The sequence below is a fragment of the Daphnia magna genome, linkage group LG1, assembly GCF_020631705.1.
Source record: "Daphnia magna isolate NIES linkage group LG1, ASM2063170v1.1, whole genome shotgun sequence".
Lineage (NCBI taxonomy): Eukaryota > Metazoa > Arthropoda > Branchiopoda > Diplostraca > Daphniidae > Daphnia > Daphnia magna.
Window position 1 is genome coordinate 7012894 of NC_059182.1, and position 12973 is coordinate 7025866.

General features: G+C 36.4%; 1 protein-coding gene and 1 long non-coding RNA gene across 4 annotated transcripts; both read right to left on the reverse strand.

Moving 5' to 3' along the window:
* Nucleotides 1-109: 109 nt before the first annotated feature.
* Nucleotides 110-2409, reverse strand: LOC123469323 (uracil phosphoribosyltransferase homolog). Of its 3 annotated transcripts, none has more exons than XM_045168136.1 (9): nt 2252-2409; nt 1986-2168; nt 1744-1920; nt 1585-1675; nt 1319-1361; nt 1107-1256; nt 939-1026; nt 258-388; nt 110-203 (listed from the first exon to the last, which is right to left on the reverse strand). In XM_045168136.1, exons 3-9 carry the CDS (start codon nt 1820-1822, stop codon nt 129-131), a joined length of 657 nt encoding a protein of 218 aa, XP_045024071.1. In that variant the 5' UTR covers nt 1823-1920; nt 1986-2168; nt 2252-2409; the 3' UTR covers nt 110-128. The 3 variants fall into 3 exon arrangements, with proteins under 3 accessions (XP_045024071.1, XP_045024079.1, XP_045024075.1); XM_045168144.1 differs by having other exon boundaries at nt 1986-2206; nt 2252-2381; XM_045168140.1 differs by having other exon boundaries at nt 1744-2168.
* A 7680-nt stretch (nt 2410-10089) lies between these two features.
* On the reverse strand, nt 10090-10656 carry LOC116934169. Its single transcript, XR_006646003.1, has 2 exons — nt 10401-10656; nt 10090-10304 (listed from the first exon to the last, which is right to left on the reverse strand). It is a non-coding gene; the product is annotated as an uncharacterized LOC116934169 (long non-coding RNA).
* Between the last annotated feature and the right edge of the window lie 2317 nt (nt 10657-12973).

Sequence of the window (12973 nt, forward strand, 5' to 3'; positions counted from 1 at the left end):
AAACACTCATCCCTGTTGAGTTTGTAAAATAAACACCATAAAAAATCTTCAAAGTTGTTACTTTCTATACCGATCATTTACCTTATACGAATAAATCTAACAATACAAGTTTGTTTATTAAATTGTATTTAATCAGTTCCGAAGTATTTCTGTCCAAAGTGATTAGGTGCAACTGGATGAATCTCAGAAGTCAAGATTTTCATCTATACGAACAAAAATTCATTTTCGTTCAAATTCAGACGTATCTCAACACTTACCTGAGGAAAGGCTGTTACTATTGTTTGGGTTGCTGGAGGAGTACAGAAAAGGTTAGCAAGGACAATATTTTCCTCCAGCACCGAATGATCCTTTAGAACGCTAACTGCTTTAACGATAGTATTGCCCGTACCTGGTAAGATGAATATAGATTTACTCCTAAAATTTTAAAGCCGGTAATGCACGGCAGTAGAGTGGATTATGCAAACACCAATTTCAAATACTAGTTGTTACTTGTTTTACTAGTATCTTACTAGTAAAACATGGTTTTAGTTCACAAACGTATTTGTATGGCCGAACTAATGAAATGGTTGGAAATCATACAAAAATCTAGAAGAGACTCACGATTCTTTGGCCAGAGTTATACAAACACAAGCGTAAATAAATATTTATCGTCGATTTGAAAGCCTTTTAAATGCATATTTGACTAAAACTTTCCCCATAGGGCAATATGTTCGTAAATACATAATAAAGCTTTGGCCACGGTATCTAAGTGCGGTAAAACTACAATCACGTCAGTCGATGCCATGATATCAGCCGGAATATGTACTACGGGCACGTTGGCGGAGTGGACAAATTTAGGTCGAACTGCTCTGTAGGGATACCATTGATATTTATATACTCACTCATGATTGGATACACAAGAAGAACTTTTCTTTGTGAAATGTCTTCAGGAAACTTACCATAAACAACTTTAGCTTCATGGGTATCATGATCTGAGTCAATCAAAATTTTCCCAATTCTCATTGATCTACAGCAATCCCTAAGTCCCTTTTAATGAAAGACAAACTATTAAAATAGAAAATAAACAAATAGGAAAGATGTCTTCATAAGCTTTTGGACATACATACCTGTTCCATAGCTTCTCCACTTCTGACGATGGACACCCCACAATTTCCCTTTTCAAATTGCAAACCATCATATGGAAATCCTATAGGAGTTACAACTGTGCAAGGTGAATAGGGAAGCTGGTTTAAGCTTTCCTCTATAACAAGACGAATCTAGATAAAAAAATCTTAAAAATGAGAATGCCCAGAAATCTAAATGAAAAGGCTATGCATACCAATCTGTCAGCATAAAATTTGAAATCATTTCGACTAGTATTCCTATAAAATTGTTGGAACAAAAACATGAATAAGTTGTTAGTTGGTTGAAAAAATTCCAGAATTGAAACACTTCTTAAATTAGTTGTCAGTATTGGCACACAAAAGTGGCCCAGTTGTTGATTCTGCAACAAGGTGTAAAACTATTTTTAGTTCACATAGAGTCAATCATATCATATGAAAACTAAACAGTTAGAGTAACTAAAAAATATATAAACATAAACACCTGTCACGAATTATGGTCTGTAGTTCACATGTCTGGTCATTCCTCTTGAGAACGCGAACGCTAACTGCTTTAACGACAGTATTTCCCGTACCTGGTAAGATGAATATAGATTTACTCTTAAAATTTTGAAGCCGGTAATGCACCGGCGTCAGTTACAACCTCTCCTTGTAAATGTCACCAAACAGTTCTCTAGCAGCTGCCAATATTGTGCTAGTTTTACCAGTACCAGGAGGGCCATAGAACAAAAGATTAGGAAGATCAGCTCCTTGAAGAGATTTCTGAAGCACAGCAACTACTTCCTCTTGGTATGAAACTTCATTGATTGTTCTAGGACGGCTATGGCACAAATACACATTACATACAGCTGTTCGTTTCAAGCTTTGAAACCAAACTTGTTTTACTATTTTTCAACCCAAGGTATTAAGGAACCTCGTTTTCGTTGTAATGGCTCAGAAACCGAGGATGCTCCACTTTCCTTCGGTTGATTGGAGAGCTTTCCAGTTTTTAAAAACGCATCCATTCTGGTTATCAGAAACACGCTCCTTTTGCTTAGATACGGTCAAGGGATTGCGTAATGTAGTTTCCTGTGTTAGCGTGGAAATAGTTGCGGGAATTTTGAAAACTTTTTTTTAAGCTAATAAATTGTGTTGCTGTGTTTAGTTCTTACCTTTCTGCCCAATTTACGTCTGTCAAACAATAAAACAGAATGAGCAAGTCTGCAAGGTTATGCACAGCTTGGTGGTGGTGTTGCTAATCGGAATTTTCTGGTTTTTACTGCGTTTTTTGCGTTTTTATACATGTTACTGTGGCGGCCCGTCACGCCAAATATCTATTTTTCAACGTTGAAGTATTGTCGTACCGGCCACTATGTCGCTGGCGTACACTGCTGGCTATTTCAAATTAAAATTACCATCACTTTTTTTAAATGCTTGCAGACTGCTTTCCCTGGCTTCGACTTAATTTTCGTGAAATGTTTCCAAACCCAACATGACAGGGAGTCTTTTGCTGAAGGTTCAGTATTAGAATTGCTAAATAGTTCAGCATTTTCATCTTGGTCAATCGATTCGTTAATACTCTTGCATGGATGTTAATAATAATATTAATGTATTACTAATTTCAGTTTTGAAGGTTCCAAATAGAACGTTCAAAAATTCAAATTCAAAATTACATGACGTCACTAAAAAAATATGGCGACTAAACGAAAAATTATTGAATAAAATGAAGGTACCAAATTTAAATGAAAGAAATGCTTTCTTCATATTTTCAAGCCAAACGCCACCTAGCAACACAAAATCAAGCCTTAAAAAAAGCAACGCCATCTAACGACGGGAAAAGGCTTAAATTGAATTTTATTTTATTTCCTGCGTAACTAATGACCCAAAAATCGCAAAAGACATGACCAACCAGTCAGCCGTTATTTCAGCTTTGCAAAAGCGTTAGTAAGGAGCGGCAGCACGACAAACGAGAAACAAAAACGTATAACACGCATCTGAATAACCCTCAAACCTGTGTTAAAATCCGTATTGCAGCAAACGCCATCTATTGAAAAATATCGGATAAATCGGCATCGTAGTACACATGAGGTGATTTTGATAGAATCCCTATCGGGAAATTGATATTTTTTCAGATTATTTAAGGCAAATTTCAATAAAATCATATTGAACTTAATGTGACTATAGACATTATAAACTAAAAAACTAAAACTTTAGAGGTGACTTGCAGTTTTCGAAAAAAATTCAAGAAAACCTCAAGATTTTACACTTGCGTGGTTCAAAAGTTGCATTTATTTATAAAGGGGCATAATCGAAAGAGGCAATAAACAATTTCTGATCAAACTTGAAAATGGTTAAGTTTACAACATGCTACTTAGCAGTGTCCACACTTATTGCAGTTGTCTGTAGTATTACAGTGTGTGTGGGCTTCATCGTTATGTTGAGTAACATGGAAGAAGCATGCCCACCTCTTAAGTGTCCTACAGAAAACAGCTATTCTGCAATTGTCCAGTCACCACCAGAACCACCAGAACTGTCTACAGCTTCTCATCCTACCTTTCCTGGAAGCTCATCAGGTATTCTGCTAGAAGGAAAAATTGCCCACCCTAGATCAGACATTTACGACCCTGACGATAAAAATACCGACAACATTTACGTTCGAAAACCACAAGAAAGGAAGATTTCTCTTACTAGTTTCTCGGAAAACGACGATGACAACAGTAACAACATAGAACCGGTATTTCTTTTACAAAAGACCATTCCAGGAAACGACCAAAATATGGTAGCCCTTCTGTCATCTATGGTTTCTCGTGGCACTGATCACAACACAGAAGCGAAAATAGAGTCTACGAAAAACTTCAACCTCGAAAAGAAAATGACAGGTGTCTTGTCGTCTTTTGTTTCTTCCGAGACAAATTCAGCAGAAGAAAGGGATTTCTTTAACAAGTTTTTGATACTCCTTTCGGAGCAAGGAATTGACCAGGATATCAAACAGAAAATGTTTCAGGTCCTAGAAAACATAATGGGTCGGCCCGAGCACGATAAGGCAATTAGACTGAAAATGGTGAAGCTCATGTCAAAGATCGTTTCGCAAAACATTGATGAGGCCGTTAAGTGGAAAATGCTAAAACTTCTCTTGAAAATAGCTTCACAAGAAACCGAAACAAAAATCAAATCGAAAATGATAGCAATCCTTCAAGACATTAACGAGGAGAAAAGCATCGGGTTAAAGCTGAAGGCCGCAAATTCTCTGTCTGCAGTCGTTGACTACCACGCCATAGATGAAACAAGATCACAAATGGAGAGTCTACTTTCTATGATAGTATCTCCAGCCAAGGAAACAAACGTGCTAAACATTTTCACGAATATTCTTTATGATCTTAAACCACTGGAATTGGACGTTGATCAAAAATCAAAAATGATTGCCGTACTTTTCAGTGTTTCTCCTGAAGAAAGCACACCTGATGTAGATCCTGCCAAGAAAACCGACATACTGAAAATTTTCTCGGAAATTCTCCATGATCTTAAAGGACTGGAATTGGACGTTGACCAAAATTCAGGAATGATTAACGTTCTGTTCAGTGTTGCACGTGGAGAAAACACACATGATGCGGACCCTGCCAAAAAAATGAACATGCTGAGCGTTTTCTCGAATATTGTTTATGATCTTACAACACTGGCATTGAACGTTGACCAAAAATCAGAAATGATTAACGTACTCTCCAGTGTTGTTCGTGAAGAAAACACACCTTATCGAGGTCAGGCCAAGAAAACAGACATGCTGAACATTTTCTCGAATATTCTTTATGATCTTACACTACTGGAATTGGACGTTGATCAAAAATCAAAAATGATTGCCGTTTTTTTCAGTGTTTCTCCTGAAGAAAACACATCTGATGTAGATCCTGCCGAGAAAACCGACATGCTGAACATTTTCTCGAAAATTCTTCATGGTCTAAAAGGATTGGAATTGGGCGATGACCAGAAATCAGTAATGATTAACGCACTCTTCAGTCTTGCTCGTGAAGAAAATACACCTGATGCGGACACTGCCGAGAAAACATACATACTGAAAACGTTCTCGAAAATTCTTCATGATCTTAAAGCACTGGAATTGGACGTTGACAAACAATCAGAAATGATTAACGTTCTGTCCAGTATTACACGTGGAGAAAACACACCTGATGCGGACCCTGCCAAGAAAATGAACATGCTGAGCGTTTTCTCGAATATTGTGTATGATCTTACAACCATGGCATTGGACGTTGACCATAAATCAGAAATGATTAACGTACTCTCCAGTGTTGCTCGTGAAGAAAACACACCTTATCCAGGTCAGGCCAAGAAAACAGACATGCTGAACATTTTCTCGAATATTCTTTATGATCTTACACTACTGGAATTGGACGTTGATCAAAAATCAAAAATGATTGCCGTATTTTTCAGTGTTTCTCCTGAAGAAAACCCATCTGATGTAGATCCTGCCGAGAAAACCGACATGCTGAACATTTTCTCGAAAATTCTTCATGGTCTAAAAGGATTGGAATTGGGCGATGATCAAAAATCAGCAATGATTAACGCACTATTCAGTCTTGCTCGTGAAGAAAATACACCTGATGCGGACACTGCCGAGAAAACATACATACTGAAAATGTTCTCGGAAATTCTTCATGATCTTAAAGCACTGGAATTGGACGTTGACAAACAATCAGAAATGATTAACGTTCTGTCCAGTGTTGCACGTGGAGAAAACACACCTGGTGCGGACCCTGCCAATAAAATGAACATGCTGAGCGTTTTCTCGAATATTGTCAATGATCTTACAACCCTGGCATTGGATGTTGACCAAAAATCAGAAATGATTAACGTACTCTCCAGTGTTGCTCGTGAAGAAAACACACCTTATCCAGGTCAGGCCAAGAACACAGACATGCTGAACATTTTCTCGAATATTCTTTATGATCTTACACTACTGGAATTGGACGTTGATCAAAAATCAAAAATGATTGCCGTATTTTTCAGTGTTTCTCCTGAAGAAAACCCATCTGATGTAGATCCTGCCGAGAAAACCGACATACTGAACATTTTCTCGAAAATTCTTCATGGTCTCAAAGGATTGGAATTGGGCGATGACCAAATATCAGCAATGATTAACGCACTATTCAGTCTTACTCGTGAAGAAAATACATCTGATGTGGACACTGCCGAGAAAACATACATACTGAAAACGTTCTCGAAAATTCTTCATGATCTTAAAGCACTGGAATTGGACGTTGACAAACAATCAGAAATGATTAACGTTCTGTCCAGTGTTGAACGTGGAGAAAACACACCTGCTGCGAACCCAGCCAAGAAAAGGAACATGCTGAGCGTTTTCTCGAATATTGTCAATGATCTTACAACCCTGGCATTGGACGTTAACCAAAAATCAGAAATGATTAACGTATTCTCCAGTGTTGCTCGTGAAGAAAACACACTTTATCCAGGTCAGGACAAGAAAACAGACATGCTGAACATTTTCTCGAATATTCTTTATGATTTTACACTACTGGAATTGGACGTTGATCAAAAATCAAAAATGATTGCCGTATTTTTCAGTGTTTTTCCTGAAGAAAACCCATCTGATGTAGATCCTGCCGAAAAAACCGATATGCTGAACATTTTTTCGAAAATTCTTCGTGGTCTAAAAGGATGGGAATTGGACGATGACCAAAAATCTGTAATGATTAATGCACTCTTCAGTCTTGCTCGTGAAGAAAATACACCTTAAATCACAACTTTAAAATCAAGCGTTCATTAACAATACACACAAGAATTTAAAATAAATGTATTCTGCAAACGTTTTTATATTTAAACCCTAGATTCAAACGATTTAATAGGCCTACAATAATCATTACAAACTAGCTATAAAAAAGGCACACTCTAATGGACAAGTCGACTCTTATAGACTAGTCGATAAGAATCGACTTTCCTCAGCAGAAAAAGTGACGGTGGGATTCGTCGCTAAGGATCGACGAGATAGTCTGCGACCAGCCTGTTATTAGCTTTGGCGTGTTTATCGTCTGCACATTAAGACGCCGTCTCAGAGACCTTGTTGCTCGAGGAGACCAAGGTCGTATCAAGTAGCTGAGATTCTCAGCTTGGATCAGTAATTTCTCAACATGGTCGTGCACTACTATACGATACGTCTTGAATTGCTGCGCCGTCACTTTTGCCCTATGAAGAACGTAACTTATCGTTTGGACGATAATTCATGAAAGGCCGTCATCTTGTCTGGTAACCTAGCAACAGCTAGCGCTTGCAGACGCGACGAACTAATTTAAATATGGATTCAAATGTCATGAATGATCCAACCAAGAAAACCCCTATAAAGAAGGGAAATGAAATGAAAAAGCTAATGAAAAGGGGGCTCATTAGTCATAAAATAAAAGGTTTATATGGGAAGGATATTCATTTTTCCAAATTAACGACTAATAAGTCTCAACTTAATCGCCTTCTGTTTCTGGTAGGTATTTTAAAAACCAAACGTTTGATATTTAGACTAGTTATTAATATCTCTCTTCTTTAATGTTTAAGGCTCATCAGTTAGAACGAGATTTTCATGCAGAGCTTCTGATTTTTGGGTACTTCCCTAATGAAGATGTTGGCAGCTGTGGTTGTTGGTCCTTCGGAGGAACAACAACAACCTTGATCGACAAGGCTGACACCAAAAACTACCAAAAATACTGGGAGAAAGTATTTTCTCAAATTGAATGTAAAGATAAATATAGATCATATTTAGAAATAACTTCTTATCGACAATGTGATCCAAACCATCTAGTCGAAATTTTCACTGAGACCAGCTGAGACAAGCTGAGGTCTCAGCTACTTGATACATAGCCCACTGGATGTACAGTATCCTGCACCAAAATCCGAACACCGATTTAATTTTTTAAAGCCACCTATTGGCGGGGTAATGGGTTTTTTGTTTGTTTTTCTTTAAGGGGGAGGGTAGACGGGGTGATGGACACGACAGGGTAGGGTAGGGTATGCCTTAAGGTATAACGCTTTAAGGCAAGTTACAGGTCGGGACATTTTTGCAACCCCCAGGGTGGTGTGTTTTTTAAAACGACAGTTGGAAATTTAGGGCTTGGGCATGGTAATGTTGCTTACCGAAACAATTAAGCTTATGCTCCAGCTGCCTGTAAATGTTTACATCGCTGTCAATGGCGTAGGTGTAGCGTTTCTGAATGTGGTGCTGGAGATCGGTGTTCGATTCCAGATGAGGTGATGAGTTAATATTGTTAACTTACGAGAAATTCTCGTTCACATATAAAATAAATTTTCATCGAGCAATATATGCTTTTTTTGTTTATTAAATAATTTTAAAATTAATTATCTACTTCGTTCTAGAGAAATTATTATTCCCAGCAAATTCGAATAAAGAATATTATAATTATACCATATATTTTACAAATCCTTTTTGGGATTCGAACACTGATCTACGGCGTCGCAATCAGAGGCTCTACACATATGCCATCGGTATCGAAATAATTGTGCACAGGCAGCTTTATAATTTATTTGGGTAAGGAGTATTACACAGCCTAAGTCCAACATTTCCAACTGTCGTTTAAAAAAAACACACCACCCTGGGGGTTGCAAAAATGTCCCGACCTGTTACTTGCCTTAAAGCGTAATACCTTAAGGCATTAAAAAAATGTCTAGACTTACCCAACCCTGCCCTATGTGTCCATCGCCCCGTCTACCCTCCCTCTTAAAGAAAAACAAACAAAAAACCCTTTACCCCGCCAATAGGTGGCTTTAAAAAATTAAATCGGTGTTCGGATTTTTGTGCAGGATACTGTACTAGTTAAAGCCGGGAGCTTCTCTATCTTGCCCGTTTAATCGTTTTGACGCACTCCCTACCTCCTTTATTCCAACTTGGAATGGACTTCAGCGCGTTCTACTGGTGTCGAAGAAAAACATTTTTCAAAATATGAACATGCTTCTTTTTAACATTTATAACAATTGCTTTTTATGTACATATTTGCAATTTTTGTCTTCGTTGTTGTATAAATACAAAATTGTATGATTTTTTTTTTAGGTTTCCGTTTATTTAATATTTATATTGTATATATAACGATTGGCGAGAAGCAAAATTGCGCTTTCTGTTTATTAGTACTTATAACCTGAGGGTTTCATTATTTCACAAGGGGCTCTTTCACGTCCAATCGATTGAAAGTAAGAAAAGCTTCTGTCGATAAGTGTATATGCAGTGTTGTCAAAATCTATTGCGATATAAATAATTTTTTCATGATTTTGATTTTGATTTCAATCATTTTTAAATTTTTATCATTTTTTATTTGATTTATGCGAAAATAAATCATTTTTTAAAATCAAAATCACTGTTTTTTATAAATTTTAATACAGATTACAGAATCTTCATCATTCTTTCTAAAATATAACGATCATTGTGGGAATTGCGCCTAATACCTTAAGTTTTGTACTGATTTTGTAGGGAGGATGGGACCAATTGAAACGCGGGGTCAATTGAAACAAAAATCTAGCTCTTGGCATTTGACAAAAATTTGGAAAAATGAGTTAAAGAATAGATAATTTTCTACATAATTATATACTTTTTTGCTGAATTAAATCAGTACTTAAGTCTGGGGGACCAAAAATACACGAAATGTTTCATTTGAACCCATTCTCCCTACACTAATTTTCCCCTTGCTATCAATCAATTGCCAACAAAATACAAAAAATACAAAAAATAATTGCGAGTTTGTGGATGCAAATGACGAAGAGATTTCCCATTGCTTTGCTATCAAACATATGGTTATATTCAAGCAAAAAATGTTGAAGTGATTTTGATTTTGATTTTGAAATCGATTTAAATCGCGATTAAATATTTTTTTCGTGATTTTGATTTATGATTTAAATTGCAATTTAAATCAATTCTAGAAAATGATTTGATTTGATTTAAGATTTTGATTTTAGCTATTTTGGCGAAATGATTTGATTTAGATTTAAATCTTTTTTCATTTGATTTTGATAACACTGTGTATATGACAATCAACGTGTCGAAAAAAATGGTTGTGAAGTGCATCGTAAATACATGCGGGAATTGTAGAGGGAAGGAGGCAAAGGAAATGAGGATTATTTTACATGAATTGCCTTCAGATGTAGTTTTGCGAGATCTTTGGGTAAAAGCCGTCCGTGAAAGAAAAATCGATTTCAAATCGAAGCCTTTAAATAAAAGATACAGGGCTTTTTCATAGATTGACATTTTGCAAAAATAAACAAATGATATAATTAATACTTCAGAATTTTTGTTTTACTAACATCCTTGCTGTTTCATTAAACAGGAGAGACTTCCACTGACAAATATTCCCAACCAGCAACTTTCCATTTCAACACTTTCAACAACAACTCTAACGTCCAAACGCTACCAGAACGACAAGTCGACAACTAACTGTTTTGCTGACGATTGCTCAACGAAGTTCAAAGAATCTTTGGTGGTGGTGCTAGTGTCCATTCGAGATTGAGCTCCGCCCATCGCCGAAGGGGTGAGTCACTTTTACAGTTCTAGAGCTCAGGCTTTAACCAGAGTAATAGAATACTGGTGTAGCCACGGCCATGTTAACTCCCTCTCTCGGATTTTTTCCCAAAAGTTGTTGCCAATTTCGCGTATCGATTGTGAGAAAATGAGGCAAGATATCGATTTAAGTGTCCCATAACCGTAACGCCACCTATGAATTGAGTTTTAAGGGTTGTTATTGTTATAACAACCCATATGTTTATACATACATTTTTTCAAACTAATTAATTTAGCCACTTTTTGTTTACTTTCTGAAGTACAGACGACGAAAATAAGCGAAAACATAGCGAAAACGTAATACATCACAAGTTCACAACACAGCCGCTGTGGCGCTTTCGTTATGGGCCAGAAAGACTTTCAGGCCAAAAAGGCAATGGGAGGGCCCGCCATAAGCGTGGCTACACCAGTATTCTATTACTCTGCTTTAACTATTACATCCAGTGGGCTATGCTTGATCATAGCCCACTGGATGTAATAGCTAAAGCCTGGAGCTTCCCTATCTTGCCCGTTCAATCGTTTTGACGCACTCCCTACCTCCTTTTTTCCAACTTGGAATGGACTTCAGCGCGTTCTACTGGTGTCGAAGAACAACATTTTTCAAAATATAAACATGCCGTTTTTACAAATACTTCGCTATATATATAACAATTGTGTTTTACGTTAATTTTCAAATTTTTTCTTTGTTGTATGAATAAAAATGCAATGTAATTATTTTTTGAAATTTTCGTTTATTTAATGTAAATATTGTATAAAATGGTGCTAACACTGAAAAAAAAAGCAAGAATCAGATAGGGTCTGAACCTAATACCTATTCTCATTTAATGCACTTGTCAGACGCGTTAACCACTCAGCTGTGCTATACCTGAAATAAATAATATAACTAATAAGATAACTCTACTACTAATAAGAATAATAATTAGTCTTTTTGGATTGAAAATTTTTTATTCTTGATAATACAGGGCCTTTTCGTAACTTGACGTTTAGCAATAATAAACACAAGATAAAATTGATGCTTAATAATTTTTGTTTACTTACATCCTTGTTATTCAATTAAACAGGAGAAGACTTGCAATGAAAAATATTCCAAACCCGTAACTTTTGTCTTCAATTTCAACACTTTCAAAAAGTAAAAAGAGCTCTAACATCAAAACGCTAAAACGACAACTAACTGTTTTGTTTGTTTTTTGTTTTGTTAACGATTGTTCAATGAAGTTCCAAGAATCTTTGGTGGTGGTGCTAGTGTCCATTCGAGAATAAGCTCCTCCCATCGCCGGAGGGGTGAGTCACTTTTACAGTTCTAGACTCAGGGCCGTCTCTATAGGGACGGGGACCCCGGGCACCATTCTCCATTGCCCCCCCCCCCCTCTTTGGAACCGTTAACCAGTCTTCGATAAAAAACTTTGTATTGTAATAATCCTGTTGATTTACACCTCAGTAGGGGGGCCGGGGCTATCTCGGACCTTTGTTTTTGCGCTGCCAAATGTTTTAAAATCTAAATTAAGAAAAATAAAAAAATAAGGGAAGGGGTGATTCCCTTTTTTTAATTTATGTTTGTGTAATTTTTTTAATTTTTCGTAAAGGTAAGTGAGTTTTTTTTAAAAAAATGTAGAGAGAAACTGATTTTTAATAAATGTAAAAAAAAAAAATTGGGTTGAAGGGGACAGGGGGGGGGGGCTAAATTGGACAGCTTTTTTTGGCTCTTTTTTTTTAAGTTCTTTCAGAAGTGCTGTGTTTTTATTTTTATAATATCAAGTATAAGCGGAATATAAAAAAAAAAAGAGGTTTTTTTTTTAATCTTTTTCGTTGGTGGGTCTAATTTTTTTGGGGGGGGGGCCTTTAAACTGGCTGGCTATAGCTCCACCCTCGTGATCACGTGACTTTTCTTATCTCTTTAGTCAAAAATCAGAAAGTCTTGATTCTTGAAAGTGTATTTTAATTTTTAGTGGAAAATTTCTTCTATTAGGTAATTATAATTATAATTATGAAGTATACACTTTTTGTTTTCATTAAGAATTTACAATTGTGTGAGTGACAAAAGTTGCTCGTAGTGTGCTACAACAATAGTAATAATTTTGCAAACTTTTTTAAGGATGGCAGACCTGGATTATCCAACATTTTAAATACTTTCTCTCAAAGTACCAATATAGAACCATTTTACAGTCGTGAGAGGTAATCTCACTTTGTCTATACTGAAATACTAACATAAACGTATGTCTGATCATTACAGGTTTGAAAATGGTTCTTCCCTACAGAACCCTACTACAGAAAGACTGAAAAGGTGCCTAGAGAAATATTGATTGGTGCACTGAGGCACTTG

Bases quoted from the DNA above. Each gene is read 5' to 3' on its own strand.
- LOC123469323 (XM_045168136.1), bottom strand. From the start codon at position 1,822: ATGGCCCTCCTGGTACTGGTAAAACTAGCACAATATTGGCAGCTGCTA. The intron at 1,676-1,743 runs GTTGTAACTGAC...TCATCTTACCAG, and splicing joins GGTGACATTTACAAGGAGAG to GTACGGGAAATACTGTCGTT. The intron at 389-938 runs GTAAGTTTCCTG...TCATCTTACCAG, and splicing joins TGAAGCTAAAGTTGTTTATG to GTACGGGCAATACTATCGTT.